Below are 21863 nucleotides of genomic sequence, written 5' to 3'. Positions count from 1 at the left end.
ACACTCTCAAAGTGGTTTGGCGTCAGGAAGGGAATCCAGCCATAGAAAACCATGCCGAATCAGACTGGAACCTGGCGCAGCCTTCCAGTGTGCCAGCCCAGTCAATGCCAGCATGGACGACAGACGTTAAATAAGTTGTGCTAAAATACTGACTAGGGCTTATTAACTATTTCTATGATTAGGATTGTCAATTAAGATGTTTTGAATTTAACAGTGGTACGTATGTGTGTGTGCATGTATTTATGTATCATCCTCATCATTTTAATGTCCCCTTTTTCATGCTTGCATGGGTCAGTCTGAATTTGTTGAGACAGAATTTCTACAATTAGATGCCCTTCCTGTCACCAACCCACATCTGTTTCCAGGCAAGGTAATATTCTCCCATGGCCAGACATGCTTTCCACGGAAGACTGGAAACTAACAACCTCGCTTGTATGGTGGTGATGCTCATTTACAGCCCTCACGTGATGTCTAGACAAAGTTACACACACACATGCACATGACAGGCTTCTTTCAGTTTCCAAATTCATTCACATGGCTTTGGATGATTTATGGCTTTAGTAGAAAATGCTTGCTCAAGTTGTTGAAAAAGACCAGAAGCTTGGTTCCCAACCATGTGTTCTTGGGTTCAATCCCACTGCATGGCACCTTGGGCAAGTATCTTCAACTAAAGCCCTGGGCTGGCCAAAGCTTTGTGAATGGATTTGGTACATGGAAAGAAAGTGAAAGAAGCCCGTCAAAAATATTTATATCTATCAATCTCTCTCTCTATATATGTGTGTCTTGTGCATAAAAGCGGTCAAATATATATACACTTTTATGAAAGTGAACTTAGGAGAGTAAACAGGACAAATAAACAGATTAACACTCCTGCAATAAGTAAACTTGCTGCGTAGAATATGCTCCCCCCCCACCACCACAAAGCAACTTGATGCAATCAGAAGCAAGAGGGCCATGTACAGACTACATAGTTCAATTAGTTGGACAATAAGATAAAAGATTAAAAAAAAAACCCATAAGTTTATGATTTCCTCAGTAATTACAGTTGTTCTGATAAAACTTGTATGACTCATAATTGAAACAAATTATTTCATTCCATGGAGTAATTTATTTTTCGCTTTCTACATTTTCTATGTAACATAATTTAGACCCTAACCAAGAGGACTTCATTAAAAAGACATAAGCCATCACCCCTGCCCTACATACAAACAAGAGAGGAAAGGCTGCAACAGACATCTATAGTAAAAAAAAAAAATATATAACAACTACAACAACATAACTGGATGTAATGAATGAGGACGATAAGGATGCAAGGGAAAAAAAGCAAAGAGAAGGCAGAGTGATTAACCGAGAGGGAGGAAATGGATAATGATATAAGTATTAGCTGTAGGATGTCAGGAGCTTTTGACAGTAAAATGTCAGAATAGGATAAAGCAAGTTCAAATCTAGTTTGCAAATGAAATTTCGCTTCAGCTACAACAATTAATGAATGGGAGGTTGTTGTGCTGTGACTTATAAAACTGATACAATTCTAGATGATTCCAACTATCACATTCAGTATATACATACATACATACACATGTATATAATGTAGTCTTAGATATTACAAAAAAAAACCCCCAAAAACCCCTACCAACAACATGGCCATGAGCGGAATGTCTTTGATCATAGGCTTGCTCAATTAGGGCTGAACAGGAGCTAAATACCAACAACCACATAAGAAAATGTCTGGATCATACAAAGATAATATGGTAAAAGAGTATAGCAGAACACACACACACACACGTGCGTGCGCGCAGAAAGTATGATAAACACAAGATGCAGTTTATATCCTTTGTTCCTAATGTATACTTCACCATTGTGGTTATTTGCATCCTCTGTCGTGGATGTTGCTCTGTATATCATAATTAGTAATACTACTAACTACAATAGTAACCACACTGTAATACTGGATGTAAACTAGATGATGATAGTCTACATGGAGCTCTAAACTCACAACTATACATCTTTCTCTCTCTCTCTCTCTCTCTCTCTCTCATATATCATCATCATTTAACATCCGTTTTCCCCGCTAGCATGGGTTGGACAATTTGACTGAGGACTGGCGAACCCGATGGCTACACCAAACTCCAGTTTATACAGCTAGATGCCCTTCCTATCGCCAACCACTCCGAGAGTGTAGTGAGTGCTTTTTTATATACATACATACATATACATACATATATATATATATATATATATATATATATATATATATATATATATATATATATATATATATATATATATAAAGAAGTTGCAATGAAGTTTAAAAATTAGAACAAAAGGTGAATATTTGTTTATCTCATACACTAGTGAATTAGAAGACCTTGACTTTGCTCAGTGACAGAACTCTATTCAGCCCTAAATATGACTATCTGTAGAGAAAAGACATGCAGACTGATAAGTACATCAAACAGACTGGTTTAATCATCTGTGGATTAAAATCTAGCTAAGTGCACTTACAACTGTTGACAATAATCCCTTAAAGTAGGTGAACATCTGCTTATACGTAAAATGTTTGATATTTGTGAGGGAAAAGAAGAGCTGTGCATACAAGTTATTGATCAACCAGATTGTCAGGACAGACCTTAACTAAATAGCCACTGACCAATACCATAATAATAAGGGTACTCTACATCGTCGTTCAACCTAGTCAAAATAGTAATCATATTCCAGTAAATCACGCTCTTCCATCGTAAGAAAAGGAAAAAAAAATGCTGCTCTGTGTAGTGCTAGACATCATTATCATCATTTTATGTCTGCTTTCCATGTTGGCATGGGTGGGATGGTTAAATAGGAGCTGGAAAACCAGAGGACTGCACCAAGCTTTGGTATCTGTTTTGGCACAGTTTCTATGGCTGGATACCTTTCCTAAAACCAGCCACTTTATAAGAGTGTAGTGGGTGCTTTTTATTGGCACCAGCACTGATGAAAGGATAGGTAAAAGTGGAATGTCTCTGACCACAGGTATGCTCAATTGGTGATGGAGAAGAACTAAACTACAGCAACAACCAAATAAGAGAATGTTGAGATCATACCACAATAACATAACAAAATAGCATTGCAATATACGTCTGTCATCACCAATCAACCTTTCTGAATTGAGTTAGATAGTCTGATGGAATGGGTTTGAAGATTGTATTTTATTCCAATGGCTGCTTTGGCATGGTTTCTACGGCTTGAAACCCTTCCTGATGCCAACCTCTTTACAGGCATGTATGTGCTGGGAGCCTTTTTCATGGCACCAGCACTAGTGATGTCACCATGCTGCTTGCAACACTAAAATCTCCTTCAAATGAGTGAAGCTACCAAGGAGGAAGGTGGCTTTATGACAAGGGCTGAAAGGGTTAATAATGAAAGATGGCATTTTGGCTATTTCAATAACCCTGTCCAGTATTGCTAGACAGTAAGGTAACATGGACCTCGCTATCCTGGGTTCTTGACAGGTCTTTGAGATTTTAGCAACCCTCCTCATCAAGATAGTCGAGTGGATGTACCTATAGACATACACTTACTAATATGCCCTTTACTCTTTCACTCAATAGTACATGTATTTCTTCTAAACTACAAAGCTATTGTAATTTAGCAATCATTTTGTATCTCAAAATAATTACTTCTTTCACAATAAAACAGTATGTATTATACACACACACACACACACACACACACACAGTTACTTTTGACATATATTGAAGACATTCTTTATTACTTCCTCCTTCACAAACTGTTTTCTTTATTCCTTGTAAGAATTTCAAGTTTAACCTGCCTAAACAAATGCTAGTGTCTGCACCTCAATGAAATACTGATATAGTACAAACACACACAAATAAAGATATAGATATGTGCAGCAGTCATGCTTTTCTAAAAAACTATGCTTGCCTTATTTACTTATAGCATAGCTACAACCAAACTTTTGGACCAATTAAGCCATTCTCTCTTCTTTTTATGGTATTCTTATCAATAATATTCAACAATTCAAACCATTCTTCTCCAATTGCCCTTTTATTAAACATAGTAATAACATGTGTTTTCCCATGTAACAACATGGAATATGAATGATGACATACACATTCATGTTTTAGCATTCCAGCAAGTTCAACAACTTCTTTGATATGAACGTGTGTTCATAACACACTTGATTCATTAGGATAAGGGAACTTTGGAGCACCTGGTGTTTCGAACTTGTTGTGTCTCCTCAGTTAATGCCACACTGGACTAATTAATCTAACAAGAGTTTAACATAAAATAGCTTAAACAATATTATCACAGTTCCTTCCAATAGCAACAAAATGAACAATCTGCCAGAATGGATGATAACAGGAGTAGGAACTGTGGAGGGATAAAAATTCTTTATGTAAAGTGTACAGTTTAGATATTTTTACTGGATGACATTTTAGGATTTTTATAGCATTCATGAGCAATATAATTTTGATTCCTAGTTGAAGTTGTTGCATCTCACTTAGGCCATAATGACCGTGAGAGAGAGAGAATTGATTTCAAAATTCTATTATCGTTACTTGCCAGAAGTCAATAAGATTAATTGTTTAATAATGAATACATATGCTAATCAGAAAAAAAGAAAAAGACAGCTTAGTAATCAACATCACTCATAATTGCTGAGCAAAGAGTGCTGTGTAAGAACGATTCCATGGTGATGTAGCTCCATTTTGGTCAATACTGTCTGTTATGAAGAAACCATGTATGGAACTTATGTCACTCAGTTAAGTAACCATTGCAATTATGCAATCAGTTTATAGAGTTACATAATGCTTATTATAATATCAACAATGTTATTTGCTGTTGATGATATCTTTATAGCAACCAAAAGGCTATGTCAAGATCAGACAGGAAAACAAAAAAAAAATTATGCTAATTGCAGAACCTGATCAATGCAATGCCATTGGGAAACATATTTCTCGTCAAGGAAGAAGATAATTACCAACAGGGATATATATTAATCCGATTTGCTCTGGTTGGCTGCAGATATCTTATTGATTATTATTAATTTCACATGTTTTTAATAATGCACACAAGATAATTAATGGGGGGAAAAAATGACCGCTTACGAGACCAGATTAAAAAAAGGAACCGTCATAATTTATTTAAAATATGTCCATAGCATAAATATGAATAAGCATTCAGTACAGCCTTATTTTCAAGCTTAGGTTACAACACTGCTGGATAGAGATGACTGCTACCATATTTTGCATAATGGACACTGCTGTTCAGACACAGCATGTTAGAACATGTTATGAAGCATTGCCAATAGAGACATCAACAGCAGCAACCTAAATCTAAATCTAACTGTATAACTCAATACTTAATACTCTAGAAGGATGCTTTATATGTTGCTGCACGATCTCATAGTCTTCCTCTCAAATTCTCTAATAACACACGGTACTAACAAATGTACAATTTACATAAGACACATTTGAACTACAAGCACTTATTATGCAATGGAATCTAACTACCATAGCTCCACCTTTCACTACAAATACTCTGAGTCACTACAGCATCAACTAGAATGCCTTGTTCTGGTTCCCCTGCATTCTGAGTTCAAATCCCAGCAAAGTCAACTTTGTCTTTCATCCTTTCATTATCATCATTTGATGCCTGTTTTCCATGCTGGTATGGATTAGATGGTTTGAAAGGAGCTAGAAAGCCAGATAGCTGCACCAGGCCCCAATTATTTTATTTTGGCATGGTTTCTATGACTGGATGCCCTTCCTAATGCCAACCACTTTACAGAGTGTACTGGGTGCTTTTTATGTGGCTAATAAAAAGAAATAAAATATCAATCTAAGTTGGCAGACATAGAACAGTAAGAACACAGGACTACTAATTCAGCAATCTTTGTTCCAGCTCTTTGCATTCAGTGTTCAAATCCTATCACGGCTTTACTTGGGTAGTAAACTTAAACTTTCACAGAGAAAGAGAGGGGGGTGGAGAAGGCATACTCAAGAAAAAAGTAGTAAAACCTGAGATCTGTTCATGATCAAACTGTTATAACTGAAACTATGATGAAACATCAAGTACATGACAAATTTAACAATAAAAGACAGCAAAACTAGATAAAGAAGGAAATGAATTCAATGGGGAAGATATTTCAGGTAAATTAAACAAAACAGATTAATTCAAGGAGGAAGCAGGTTATGGCAAGTACTTTAAGTGACACCAGGTAATTCCCTCCCCTCTCTCTCTTTCTGATATGATGATACAATTTGAATGCAAACTTTGACAAAAAAAAAAAACGACTGACAAATCAAGTCTCAAATTAAATGACAATGCTTGTTCTTGTTGTTAGGTGTGCTGTGATGTATAGGCTAGTTGATCAAAAATTGTTTTGATGTTTGCTCAATCATAAACAGAGAAGTACATGAAAGAAGCAAAGTGCAAATGAGAGGAAAAGGCGCTTGGGCATTCAAAAAAAAAAAAAAAAAAAAAAAGCACTTGCTGATTGATGGTAGGTAAGAAGTTACAATGGTAAAGACAGATATGTAATGCACATAGTCAACAACTTCTAATCACCACCACAACCAGTACTATTATGATTATCATTAGTATCATCATTGTTGGTTTGCAGTCTACTTTTTCCAAGCTTGCATGTGAATGGGTCAGACAGAATTTACTGAGGCAGATTTTCTACAGCCAGATGCCCTTCCTGTTACCAACCCCCACTTGTTTCTGAGCAAGGTAATGTTCCCCCATAGCCTTTCAGAAGAAGAGAAGTGAACATCACTGCTTATATGACAGTAATACTTGTTTACAACAATTGCACAATGTCATGACAAAGAGACACAAAAACACAATCACTCCCCATTTAGCCAGGGACCCATAAGAAAAGGCATTTACCCATGGTGCCATACAGTGGGGCTAAACCTGAAACCATGTTCTTGGGAAGTGAACTCCTTAGGGAGCTAAAAGTGAAGTGTGTTGAGAGGTGAAGATGATGAAAGATACAAGAGACATAGAGTCTGAGAATGTTAGTCCTCAGAATAATGATCACTGGATTGTGAATAATGGTACATTCATTTAACTCATAACAGCAATAAGAAAGAATGATCGTGATGATATGTAAAAACTTACATGAAGACATTTAAGGTATCACACTGGGTATCAAAATAAATGTTTCTTCTATTAAGTTTATTAAAATCGAAATTTATATATTTCATAATAGTGACAAAGCCATGTAGCTTGTTGGATCCTGTCAAACCATCCAACACATGCCAGCATAGAAAACAGACATTAAATAATGGTGGTGATCCTTTTTTGAGAAGCAGGTCGAATGAGACACTGCTTTATCAAGCAGGCCATAATACTAAAAAATATTCAAGGTAATTTTTCATTAGGCATGCCATTCAGAAAGCCCCGTGGGCCACAATTCTCCTATGACTGCTCTGAAGGAACATAAGAAAGACCTATTACCTTTACAGCACAGCTCTTAATTGGTGATAGTCATTAATATTTTGTAGTACTAAAATTCCAATACCCTTTTCTAATATCCCAAAATGGATCAGTCTGCTAGTCAACAGAAATTAAACTGTTTCAATATTACTATTGAGTAAACTCCATTATTGTTAGGTGTACTATATGACCATTTAATTAAAATGGGTTAGTTTACTCTTTCCATCAACAAAATTGAGAAAATCAGCATTAGTAATATCGTGAGAAGTTATTTGGCTTATTGCCTACATTGGAAAAAAATCTGAATCGTAGTCTACAGAAATTATTACTGGATTAAGCTTAGTCAGAGGAATTAATACAATTTCTGAAAAACTGCCATACAAAGATTACGATTAAGAATACAGGCACAGACATGACTGTGTGGTTGGTTGACTCACTTCCCAATCATATAGTTTTGTGACGGTCTTATGTGGCAAGTGGATTTGGTAAACGGAAACTGAAAGAAACCTGTCCTATGTGTGTGCAACACCTTGTGTTGGCATCACATAATAGCTGTAAATGTACATTGCCATCATACAAGCAATGACCATTTTCAATCTTCCATGAAAATGTGTTCAAGTCTGAGGAAATATAAGCTTGCTTGGAGACAGGTGAGGGTTGGTATATGGGCATCTGGCCATAGAAAACTTGCCTCAATAAATTTCCATCCAAGCATAGAAAAAAAATGGGTGTTGATGATGATGATTATGAGGATTGTTCTCTTTTGCTGAATCACTAAGTTACAGGGATGTAAACACATCAACATAGGTTGTCAAGAGATGGTGGGGGACAAACACAGACAACCATATACACACACATGCATATATATATATATATATATATATATATATATATATACACACACACATACATATGGTGGGCTTCTTTCAGTTTCCCTCTACCAAATCCACTCACAAGACTTTGGTCAGCCTGAGGCTATAGTAGAAGACATTTGCCCAAGGTGCCATGCAGTGAGACTGAACCCGGAACCATGTGGTTGGTAAGCAAGCTACTTACCACACAGCCACACCTGCGCCTGTGTAAATATTTTTCAAATTCTGGCAGCAACACTGTAGCTGGGAGCTGGATAATAATCTAATTCTACATTTTATCACATTCAAGATTATAAACACGTTTTTAAGACAACCCACATAGGGTCAAAAAGGAAAACTACCTTTCACCAGCACACCAAGGTCAGCACTGTGTGAACCACAGCGCTCTCTCTCCCTAGCATGCAGCTTCCTATCTTGGACATGTGAGCATTCACACAACAGCCAAACACTGCGTCGTTGGAAATGTGAAGTGCACAGTTCTATACAAGGATTTTTGTATTTTTTTCATAAACTAGGGGATGGCTACTGACATTAAGCTTAAGGATTATATAATGTACAAGTATAAAGAAAGAATTAACGAAAAAAAGGATTCATTATATTGAATGTTATCGATAATATTGTGCCTATACACAAGCCGCCACTGCTTTCAAGTGAACATAATCAGATGTGATAGTTATAACCAGACAAATTAGTGAAGCTGTGGTGAGAGATTCTACCTTTATTTCAAACCTTCATGTTGATATAGACTAATTAACACGACAAAATTACAACTGTAAGTTATTTACTGAATTCTTGTACTGATAAAATCAATAAAGTTGGCTAGACATGAAGAGAGTGAGCAAAAAGTGTGGGGGGTGGGGGTTAATTTTATCTTCATATTGCTAAAAGTGTTCAAGAGAGATGGGGGTGGAGAGAAAGTAAATCTTTCAGATTATCCAGAGAGAAAAACAGCAAGAACTGAAATATCCAAGCTGACTTGGTTACACTTTCATTGTTAGTAAAACTAATTGAAATGATGATATGGGGTGAGATCCATCTTCAAGTTATTTAGTCTGTTACATAATCCCATCAATGATAGAGAGATGTAGTGGGATCTGGCTCACTCTGGTTTATAGAAGAACACAATTCCAGTATCGGATTTCTACAATAAATAACAAAAATCTGTTTGTCCAATGCAACTGATGTATAAAGTTACAAGATGATTTTACAAAATCCACACTAGTGAGTTGAGTTACACCTTACAATAACTGTTACTGAGAAATGATTGGGTACAACTGCCTGGCTGCTGAGGATCTAACATGGTTGACTGGGCATTCTGCCTGTTTTGGTGACAGTACCTTTTAGCACTGAAGGCAAACAAACACATGTATACAGAAATGAGAGAGAGAGAGAGAGAGAGAGAGAGAGAGAGAGAGAGAGAGAGAGAGAGAGAGAGAGAGAGAGAGAGAGAGAGAGAGAGAGAGAGAGAGAGAGAGAGAGAGAGAGAGAGATTACAATTCATTAATTGAACATGAATGACAAACATTTTCCCTCTCCTCATACACATTAAGAGAAATATCTTTACATAAATGAACAGCAGGGAGAAAAAGAGAGAGAAAATGAAAGGAACATTAAAATGATATCAAATAATCTGGCATTAATTCATTGATGCCAAATAGGCAGCACCAAAACTTATGCCAAAACGTCTCATATGATCAAACTAACATACGAAAGACTGTGGGTAAGTCAGGATTTTGGTAATACGATGATGGTATTTCATATCACATAAGAAATTAAACCAGATATTGCTAAATCCCTTCCTTAAGTACAGGTGATATTATGTTTTGTATTTATCTGCCATATAATGTATTAGATGAAGCTTTTTTATAAGAGGAATCTCCCTGATGGTTGTTGCAAGTGAAAGTGCTCATAAGGATTAATCAAACTAAGTTATTAGTTGCGGTAATCTCTGGTAATTTAGAGTAAACTATTCACTATGGAAATTGCTTTCAAAATTTAATCTTTCTATAAAGCAACTTCAAATTCTTTTCACAAGCAGTAGAAAAAAAACATTCCCAGTCTGGAATCGTGATCAGATTCCAGTCTAAGTTAAAACTCTTAAAATAATTCAGAAAAAACAGTTGAGGATAATTTTGGGGAAGAAAGAAGTGTAAAAGACAAGCGAAAACAAATTATGTCAGTTACCAAGCTGCTTATAGCTAAAATAGTATAGAACCTCACTTCTCTTACTGCCGACTTGTTAAAAAAACTACACTTGGATACTGACATTGGCTTCCAGCCTTTAAGTGAAGATATGGCAGATAATCCTCTAAATATAACCATCAAATTTCTCATGTCTTTTATTAGATAGCTCAAAGGTGGTGAAGCGAAGAATTACAAGAGTATCAGATCAAATCGCTAGCTGTGTTTAGTTACATGCTTTTGTTCTTCTGGAGTCGATGAAATATATATGTATTAGTTACTGTATCTGGTCTCACCAACATTAAAACACCCTATATCACATGCTTTAGTGTACTAAAAACTTTTTTTTTCCTGATTATGTAATCTGAAATTGGGGTGTATCCCAAGTACCCAGGTGTCTTTTATGCCTTCAAACATGCTAAGTACTGTAGTTGATTTACTCAACTATGCACTTTCACCTTGTGCTTAAGTTAGAAAAATAGTGACTTGGTTGCTTGTCTGACCAAACTAATAGCATGGAATGATCAAGTGAATAAAACTGTGGTTGCTTGCTTCTAGCTATGGCCATCTTATCTTTATTACTGAGCACATTATTCTTAGATTTAGTACTAAAATGGTCAAGTGTTTGTCAAGGGAGATTGCATCAAATTAATCAGGCAAGTCATGTAGCAATGTAGAAGCTCTTGAAATGAAACTTCAGATCTCTGGTAAGATGTCTAAGTATAGAAATAATGCCAAATCTGCACACGTATGCATGCGCACACACACACATACACACAACATTTATTAGCTTCTAATATACAGTATTCTTCTTGCTTGCATCAAATACAGGAGAAAGAGGCTGTACAATTATTTCTCTCAGTTTTATGGTTCTTCCCATCAACAAAGATTCTGAAAATAGCGTCATCATTATTTAATGCCTGTTTTCCCCAGCTGGCATGGTTGGGTAGTTTGACAGGCTCCAATGAGTTGTAGGACAGCATTGAGCTCCAACACCATCTTTGGTATGGTTTCTATGAGTGGATGTCCTTCTTAATGCTAACCTCTTCAGAGAGTGAACGGAGTGCTTTTCTTGTACCACTGACACTAGAAGCCACCAAGTAATTTGCAAGACAGGAAAAGAGCAGGAAAAAGAAAAAAAGAGAAACCAGTGTGGGAGGTGAAAGTATAAACGAGGGACAAATGCAGGTTTACTGCTATAGATGAGATGCATGGCTACCCTGTGGTGGAGTAACTGAGAAGATAACGATGGTAAAGACGTGGTGCCAGAGTTCTTTTCCTTCATCGGTTTTATTTTAACAATCTTCCTTACACATGTCCTGTTTTAAATTCAAAAGGCCTTCATGTAAGACAAGCTAAATCTCTGACACCGCCATCATAAGTTCTGTACAATTACAAGTGTAGAGAAAGTTGAACAGTTTCTGCTACATCCCTTTATATCTTTGGAATGCAGGTAGCTAATTAGTCCATTTGTTTCCAAAACAATCCAGTTTTGTTAGCATATACAATTTGTAGCCATCATTTGCGATAACTTTTTAAAATTCAGTAATATATCTGGTTGTTACTATGCTATTATCTGCAGGTGCAGTTGTGTGGTGAGAAGTTAGCTTTCCAACCACATGACTCCATGTTCAATCCCACTGTGTGACACCTTGGGTAAATGTCTTATACTGTAGCCTTGGGCTGACCAAAGCCTTGAGAGTGGATTTGGTAGACAAAAACTGAAAGAATCCCATTGTATATATTTACATCTATGTGTGTGTGTGTGTGTGTGTGCGCGCGCACGCATCTTTGTGACTGTGTTTGTCTCACACCAACTTAGCAGTTCAGCAAAAGAGCCTGATAAAATATGTACCAGCCTTTAAAAAAATACGTACTGGGGTTGATTCATTTGGCTAAAAATTCTTCAAGACGATGCCCCAGCCTGGCCACAGTCAAATAGCTGAAACCAGTAAAAGGTATGTGCCTTCTACAACCCAACATTATAGATTCCACAACATTTTCTAAACTTGTCAAATCAGAAAGTATTTCATTAGTTTCTCTTGTAGTTATAATTTTTTCTTAGCATGTTTTTCTTTTTTGGTGGGGGTGGGACTGCTACTAATAAGTATATGTACCAAATATCTCAGTATTTGAACTTTGATGGCAAAGTACCAACCAAGTGAAATCAAGAAGCACCAACATTCAGTAATCAGTGTATTCCTCTGTGTGCATGTGTGTGTGTGTGTGTGTGTGTGTGTGTGTTTGTTTGGAAAATAGCACTGATGAACATAATGCTGTTTAAGGCAAACCATATCCACTATCATGGGATAATAGCATGAATTGGTTGACTTTGGGCTGGTTGGTTGGAAAAACTGCTATCTGTTGGGAAATATAGGCCATACAGATGAGATGCTACAGGATTGCAAACTTGGCAAACCCTCACTACCAAAGGTAAAAAAAAAAAAAAATGGATATTGAGGTAATAATAGCAGATTCAACCATCGCTATCAGAATTTCTTATTTAATACTAAACTGTACTTCTTGTACTGCTATTATTACACACCATTCCACCACCACCAGTAGAAGATAAAAGAAACAGAATAGTTAAATGGTAAGCATCATAAAAAAAAAAAATAACTGAGGAAGAGAGAAAGAGAGAGGAGTGAGAAAGAAAGAGAATAAGATATCATATAGCAAGTTAAGAGTCTAAGAAAAGAAACTGATTAGATAGCTGTAGAAGTAAGCCATTCTTGGTAAGATTACAGATATCTTGGAGCCTACTATTAACAAAGTCTGCATTGCCCAGCAATTCTGTTATTGGCACAATGGATCAAGACAGAATTTATAGTTGCGTTTATATATTCCTACCCTTCTGCACACAGCAAAAGTTTATGAAAAATACAGAAGGAGAGTGAAAGTTATTGGTAAACATCTGAATTACATGTGTGCTAAGTAAGGGCAATTAAACAAAAAAATATACATTACTTTTGGATGATTTTAATAAGACAAAAAGGAAAACGAGATAGACATGAAAGGCAGAGCAATTTTACTTAAGTGAGTGGGTGGAGGGGGTGTTAGTAAATGTGGTAGAGCAGATGACAAAAAGCCTTCAACAATAGCAATTTATTTGCCACAAGAGCAATGGATGATAGGATAATACATGAACAGGTTTCAAAAGTTTTGTGGGGTGGGGGACAAGGTGTTAACAGAAGTCGAATGAGAAATGTAAAAAAAAAAAAATAAATGAAAATATACATGGTACACAAAATATTTTAAACAGTTGCAGCGTGGAAGATGTTTACATTTTAAAATGTTCTGAAAATAGGAGCTTCAAATAAGGACTACAGAAGAACCTCAGAGTTTCTTAGATTACTCTGACTACCAAGGCTAAATGCCATCTCTCTTGCTAATCTCCCGTCAACAAGTGTATGCAAAGAGTGGGCCCATTTGCTTGAGTCAAGTTTACAACTTTTCATCACCTTTCACCTGGAAGGTGTGTCTGAGTGTGTGAGTGCATGGATTTACCGCCCCCACAATCTCTCTCTAACCTCTTCTTCCTATCTAAATAAAACTTGAAAAAGTCTATGGCCAAAGAGGAAAGCATCTGTCATAAATCCTTTCCATTGCACCCACCACCAGACTGAGGAAAATAGCCTGCTCTTTCTAGAATAGGAAGGTGGCAAGGCAATCATCACAATGGACTTGCTCAATACCCAGATCCATCCTACATGCAACAACTACTGTTTAACAAAACTGTACAAGTCAGCAATGTTTTTGGTGCTAAATGAATGTCTGCAGAATGGTTTCATTGTTTTGTGCACATCTCAGACAGGCACAGATGAATGCAATTTTATGCTTGCAAAAGTTACCTGACAATGTCAACTAGTAGGCCAATATCAACTGCTAGACCAAGGATTTCTGAAAATTATCCAGAGTTCCCAGGCCAAAAGCCTTGTAGAACAGATCAGCAACTTGGGCCTTGTTGGTTGCCAGAGTTACCACAAGAATACTGTTATTGCTCTTGCTCATTACTACTTCTCTTTAGAATTCTAACATGGCAGTTCTTCCCAACTGCTCTGCCCAATTAGCAGAGATCTGTGAATACCTGGTAACATTCCAAATACCATACATCAATCTTGGTCTTTATTTAACCAAGGACTGCAGCTCTGTCATAGAGACAAAGTAACTGCAACTGTTCACAGTCCAAAAATCTTTATGGATGCCACAGCCTTAGCACATATCTGTGCATCATCAGAGCCATTCATACAGATGGTTCACCTGACCAGTAAAACATGTCCCTTCCATAAGTTATGAAAAAAAGAAAGAAAAAGGCAGATGCTCAAATCTGATCACACCATCTAGCAGTACCTGCGGAAATTCCTTGGATATTTTAAAAAAATGTAAAATAAAATTGTATAGTTTTCTGAAGCATTTAATTAATGAGCCGGTGTAGAAGTCTACATTACTATTACTGAAGGTGAAATCTTAAAAAACATCTCTGGAAGCTATAATTGTGAGCTGTTAAGTAGTATTTTTCACTTTATGACAAGAAGTAACGAATCTTAATCATGGTACAATGTTGAAGACATCTATGAGATTATTCTGCCACAGTTTTTGCAAAAAAGCTATGCATGTTGAATGTTATAGCATTTTCCACTCCTGTGTTCCCTTCAGTAAGCACACTCACTCATTCTCTCTCTCTCTCTGTTTCTCCTTTCAGCCATACCACACCACACATGCCTGTGCTAAGCACATTCTATTTCTCTTTTTTTTTCTCTACCTCTTCCTAAAACTATTTAATCACATAGCATAACAACAATCCCTTTCTCTTAGCTCTCACCACTAACACTCCCTTTCTCTTCAATTAGTCACATGACAGCATCACATATTTGGCTTTGGCATAGATTTAGATAACAACAACAACAATAATAATAAGCAGTGGAGCAGCAGATGCCCTATACATTTAATTCTATTTCTACTACATTCCACCTTCAAATCCTGTTGGAGTTGACTTTATATTTCATTCCCTACCTTACCCCACCAAGACACTGAATGTAATGGAATTAATCCAATTGATCATAATCCCTTCATGCAAACCAGGGTTTTGTGTCAAATGTAAACATAAAAATATAGAATATTACATAAAGTAATTTTATACATTAATTGTAGTGCTGTATACAGTGGAATTGTCTTTCATCTTTGCGGATGAAATATACTTAGAATTAGTAAATTTCTTTTAAAGACAAACACACATGCCAAGTTTTGGAGGGGGAAGAAGAAACACAGTTGATTGAATTGGCTAGTCTGTCATAGGAATTTATTTTGTTGATATACAAAGGATAAAATGCAAATTCCATCCAAGATTTAAACAACAAACCTATAAGGTACCAAAACCTTCTATTGTCCTTGCCAAGTTAACCCTTTCTCTGACTGTACTTCTAATGAGTAAAGTGCCAATGTTTTAATTTTCATTTTCAAGAATTTAAAAAGGTTTAGTAAAATATCTAACTTTATATATTGATAAAATATGTAGGAGTTAATTCAATTAATCTTGGAATACCGTTCATACTATAATGAGGGGCTGATAATAAAAAGTGGGGGTTAGGAATGTCTGTTTTAGTTATTGGCAATAAAAATATACAAAACAAAATTGATATCATGATAAATTTTAAGAAAGAGATTAATACCCCCTGCTCAACAAGAAAGGGGGACCCCCCACCACCAAAAAACTTATGATTTGCCAATTGTTTTCTTAACAATTTCATCAGTAGAATTGGTATCCAGAAAGATAGCATCCAGCCATGGACAATCTTCAACAAATTCCATCTGATCCATGGAAGCATGGAATAGAGGATATAAAGATGATGATGACAATCATAGTGATGCAGTTTGCAAGTCTGGCATGCCGGACATCCACACATAGAATATCCACCATGTTGGCTTGTGAAGGACTTCATCACCTAATCAGTGTCTGAGTTGTACATGGAGTTCTCAGACTTAAAATAGTCTCTATTTTAAAGACAGCAGAGATTTGCTGGTAGGTATAGAGTAGGTAAACTGTACAGAAGCTCCCTTGCTGACTGGAGCTCTGCATTATGTGACTAACATGATATAAACATTAAGACAGACACATCCCTTATACTGTTGGTTGTAGAGACTAATAACTATCACTCTCTTTAGTTCCATATAAGGCAGTAGATTAGGAGAAAAATAATTGGCTCAATTAATAAAATTTGATGGAATGAAATTGATTTCTGCTTACATATGTTGAATACATACAAATATATAGACTTAGGTTTTGTCAGGAACCCAAAGATTCATAAAACTGAAGCATAACCTGGTTTGCATGGCCATCAAATGACTGAGGTCACACTGCTCCACCCCAAATGGGATGCCACTCTGCAGCAGGTTCAACTTCCCATATATTGCTGGTACATATTTACAGCTGAATGGACTGAGGCAACATCATGAAATGAAGTGTTTTGCTCAAAAACAACACATTGCCCAGTCTAGGAATCGAAACTATGAAACTTTGATTTTGAGTGCAACACCGTAGCCACTAAGCCATGCACATTCACAAATGCATAAAACACAAGATAGAAGTGAATGCAAAATTGAGATTATGAGATTTGTAAATGGTTTCTCTGAAATTCCTCAGCTACTCATGTTCCAAAAATAGATAGTGATCAAATAAATATATCTGCAATCACATGTAGAGCCTTCTTTGGTTGTGACACTATCTTAAAATAAAATCTTGTTATGAAGTTTACCAGTCAGTTATACATACATACGTGCATACATACATACTTATATAGCCAATGAAATATTTTGCAGCTAGAGTCTCCCTCTACTGACATTTTGAAATCTCTAGTAGAGATAGTAAAGCAGTGAAAATAGGGGGATAATCTACATTGACAGAGGCACTGGGAGTACTTTTACTACTTTCTATGTATTGACATGTATCTTCTGTTGCATAAATAATATTTCATAAGATTTCACCCTACATTGGCTGTAGTACATAATGGAGAATAATCATTACAGGGATGATGATTCTTCCTATGACAGTATAGGAAAAAGGGAAAGAAAGCTACCAGATAAAGAAATAGATAAAGCGAGACCCCCTTGAATGACTGGAACACATAATCTTAACTCTAACAAAGAACAGAGACCAAGTTATTACTATGTCTTAATACATTACTAAAAAGTTTCAGTCCAGTAGGCCAAGTCCATGTGACCTGTTTTTTAATTGTTGTTTAAAGCAATGCCATTTCACTTACATATCTAATGTCCTTGATAAAAGCAAGATCACCATCTCAGTCTTCAAGTCTACTTAACATTAATGAAAAGGTAATAAGAAACCATTTTAATGCAGTAAGGCATTGCAAGGGAGGAATATAAAGAAATGGGTGGAGTTTCTATATAGATATAGAAAGCTTCTGTAATTTACTATACATGAAAAATTAGGCTTAGAAATTTATACATGGTTCAAGGAATTCATTTCTTTAGTGGATATAAAAAAAAAATATTTATGTGCTGTCTCATTTGACCTAACAAGGCAGCTTATAATTTCAATTTAGGTGTGTCAAATGAAATAAATAAATAAATATATTAATACAGGAATGATCCTAGATGTTTAGTTAATATCCTGCAGTAATATTACACTTGTCTCAAGCTTTTTGAGGCTGGCTTTTTGTTTTAATAGCTCTTGAAATCTACGTAGGTGCTTTCATCTTTACAAAGTTCAAGGTAAACTCACCTACCTTCGGCACCAATGGAAACCAGCCTGACACCCTTGCTGGCAATGAAGTCCAAGGCTTTATTGACGTTGGCTATTTTGTGGAATCTCATCTTGCCTCTGTCTGGCTTGGGTAGTTGTTCACCAGATATAACTTCCAAAAGCAACATAAGCTTTAATCCATTCCGAAAATCTTCTTCAATATCTTCTATTTGCGTTCCTGCTTTTCTTAGATGAGAATTACACCAGGCAGTAAACGTCTGTATGGAGAAAAAATAAATAAATAGATAAATGAAAGATATAGATATATTTGAAAATTATGATTATAATTGAAGGAAAAGAATTTTTGAAGAGACTCAATAACACAATCTTGATCAATGTTTTTGATCAAATTTGGTTTTGACAAGATGGACAGTCATGAAATCTTTTACTTAGAGAAAATAAATCATATCGAAATCTCAAGGAAGGAACCATTCAATTTAGAGTAAAATGGAGAATCTGAGGAAACTAGTGGTTTGTCTCATTTCTCAAATTCTAAAACAGTAGTTGACTCAATGTGCCATACAACAAATTTGAATCTAGAATCACATGTCTGTGAAGAGAACTCTTTTGCTACAAAGATTTTTTAAAAATTTATTTATTTCCCATATACTTAATGTGTATGTCAAAACATTAACTCATTGTCAAACAAAACATAAGCAATATATGCACAGACATGTTCTCTGTGGTTATAAGAGAGATAATTTATGACGAAATAAATTAATAGAAAAGGATTTTCACATGAAATACTTCAATATACTATTGTACATATACATGTATGATAATGTATATATGTACAACAATATACATACATATAAATGTGGCAGAAAAACCTCCCATATTTTACAAGACCAAGAATGGTGAATCTGAGAGATTTCTTTTGCTGCGCACTATATAGATTCAAGCTTCTGGTATATGCTGTGTTCTATATAGATTCATACTATTTAATAAACATGACTGACAAATGTGTTATATGCAAATTAGGATAACTATTTATGTAATATCTTGATAAACTGTTGCTGCTACATGTGTGTGTGTGTGTGTGTGTGTGTGTGTGTGTGTGTGTGTGTGTGTGTGTGTACTCTTTTACTTGTTTCAGTCATTTGACTGAGGCCATGCTGGAGCATTGCCTTTTTTAGTCGAGCAAATCGACACCAGGACTTATTTTTTGTAAGCCTAGTACTTATTCTATAGGTCTTTTTTGCCGAACTGCTATGTTACGGGGACGTAAACACACCAGCATCGGTTGTCAAGCGATGTTGGAGGGGACAAACACAGACACACAAACATACACACACACACATATATATATATATATATATATATATATATATATATATATATATATATATATATACATACATACAACGGGGTTCTTTCAGTTTCCGTCTATTAAATCCACTCACAAGGCTTTGGTCAGCCCGAGGCTATAGTGGAAGATACTTGCCCAAGGTGCCACGCAGTGAGACTGAATCCGGAACCATGTGGTTCGTAAGCAAGCTACTTACCACACAGCCACTCCTACACCTATATATACACACACAGATTAACTGTTCTCTAAGTCCTAAAGAATGAGGAGACAACTGTCCCTAAAACAGATCTATAAGATTTCCCAGTTATTAAGATTATCCGGTTTATTTCTTTTTATTGCTTGAGAATCGGCAAAAACAAGAAATCCTGCGTCACAATTTGTTAAGTTTCAGAGCTGATTTTATATCCCACCACTTCAAAACTTGTCATACAACTATCTACTTTTAGAATTTTATTCCTTTTTCAGCAAAATTTATTTATTTATTTACATCAAACTAAAATGTTTAATATAATACCTTAAGTTATTTCTTTTACAACTTGTTTTGGGGGGCTTCTTCTATTGAACATTTTATGGTTTCTGTTTTGAATTACACGTTTTTAACAATGTTTCTTTTTTTTGCTGTCTTTGATAGTAGAGAATTGTTGGTGTTCAAAGAACCAGAGAAGCCACTCACTCCTTAAACTAATTGTTAGCATTTGAGAAATAGCAAGGAGGTGGACTTGCAGCATTCAGTTATGCTTTTTTTTTTATATTCTAATTTCAATAAAATGATTACCTGCTATGTATTGACATAAATCCAGTTGAATACAACATTCAACTCTCTCACCAACAGTTTTGACCTTGTGTCAAAGTAAAAATCACAATTATTAAAAATAAGGTTATACAGCATTAGTGTATAAAAATATAGTTTGAAATTAACCGCCATTATCACCATCATTTTGACGCTTACTTTTCCCTGCTTGCAGGAGTCAGACAAAATCCATTGAGGCATTGGCTCAAAAGCTATGGCCATGCTGGAGCACATTCTGAATGGCCATTTTTTGTGATTGACTTTTGGTAAAGCTGGGAGTTCAATATTGCTGCCCTCATTTGAGATCCTCGCCATGATGTAGGTTCATATGATCTCCCTATTGCCAACCCTCACCTATTTCCCAGAAAGGTAAGTATTTCCCTATAGCCAGACATGTTTTCATGGATGATTAGAGATGAATGATACCACCAGTGTGACAATGCTATTCATTTACAACTATGATGCGATATCAAGACAAGGGGACACTCAGACACACATATAAATGATAGACTTCTTTCAGCTTCTGTATACCAAATCTATTCACAAGGCTTTGCATGGCCCAGTGTTATAGGACAAGACATCTGTCAAAAGTGTCAAGCAGTGGGACTGAACCCAAAACCACATGATTAGGAAGCAAACTTCTTGACCACACAACCATGTTCGCAGTTCTTGTACATCATAAAAATTGAATTCATATACAGGTTGCTTATAAACATTTTATACCCAATATAATAATAAGAATTAGGACTTCTAAAACTACAAGGTTAGGGTAAGGTTGAGTCAAATTGACCTCAATACTACACTGGTACTTATTTTATCAAGCCTGGAAGAATGGATGGCCAAGTCATTCTCAGTAAGGTTTGAATTCAGAATCTGATGAAATACTGGTTTCTCAGAGAATATTCAGTTAAGAAGTCTTTGTGCATTAACATGTAATAAAGACTGAATTTTGTCCCCAGGATCCAGGACAATATTTTGAGATAATTGTATTGAAAAAAAAATGTATGTCTTATATGCCATGAAACACAGTAATGTCTTTTGTTTTTTTTAAATTCAAATTTGAAGATTTACATATCATTAAGGCAAGGTAGAACAGGGCCCTTTCTATTTCAACCACTCAGCCTGCACCGTATGAATGAAACTGCTTGCTAGCAAATCTGAGTGAAACAAATTCAGAAAACATGGTTTGTGATTAGAGTTATAAATTCATAGACACTACGTCTCTCTCTCCCAAAACATTTTTTTAAAACTAAAATATTTTCTTCATGGCTGTTATATAGTATCACTGGCCTCATTTTCACCTGCCATCTTACTTGAAATTTTGCTTTGTCATCCTAAGTTGTTAGCAACCAACCCATTTAAAGTTTTTTTCCTTGACTTACGTGTCACCAACCTACAATACTTGTCAATCCAGTTTTGATACAGATTCCATGTTGTTCTGTTGCTTTTTTTTTTTTCTTTTCCTCTTCTGATCTCAACCTCATTTATTGTAAAAAATTTTACTTC

At 35.7% G+C, this 21863-nt stretch overlaps 1 protein-coding gene across 4 annotated transcripts in view; it reads right to left on the bottom strand.

Moving 5' to 3' along the window:
* The window catches only part of LOC106875711 (alpha-actinin, sarcomeric), a 147923-nt gene that overhangs the window by 56698 nt on the left and 69362 nt on the right, over positions 1-21863 (bottom strand). For 2 of the 4 annotated variants that reach the window (XM_089354357.1, XM_089354358.1), the window contains exon 2: positions 18238-18476. Coding sequence is in view for 2 of the 4 variants with exons in the window: in XM_014923958.3 (XP_014779444.1) it covers positions 18242-18476 (235 nt within the window). In the remaining 2 variants the exon portion in view is untranslated. The remainder of the gene's footprint in view (positions 1-18237; positions 18477-21863) is intronic. The other 2 variants (XM_014923958.3, XM_014923959.3) reach the window with 1 other exon arrangement.

The sequence above is a fragment of the Octopus bimaculoides genome, chromosome 6 (assembly GCF_046866305.1).
Source record: "Octopus bimaculoides isolate indiv1 chromosome 6, ASM4686630v1, whole genome shotgun sequence".
In the NCBI taxonomy this organism is placed as follows: domain Eukaryota; kingdom Metazoa; phylum Mollusca; class Cephalopoda; order Octopoda; family Octopodidae; genus Octopus; species Octopus bimaculoides.
The sequence above is the reverse complement of the archived record's forward strand: the minus strand, read 5'-3'. Positions and strand labels throughout refer to the sequence as shown.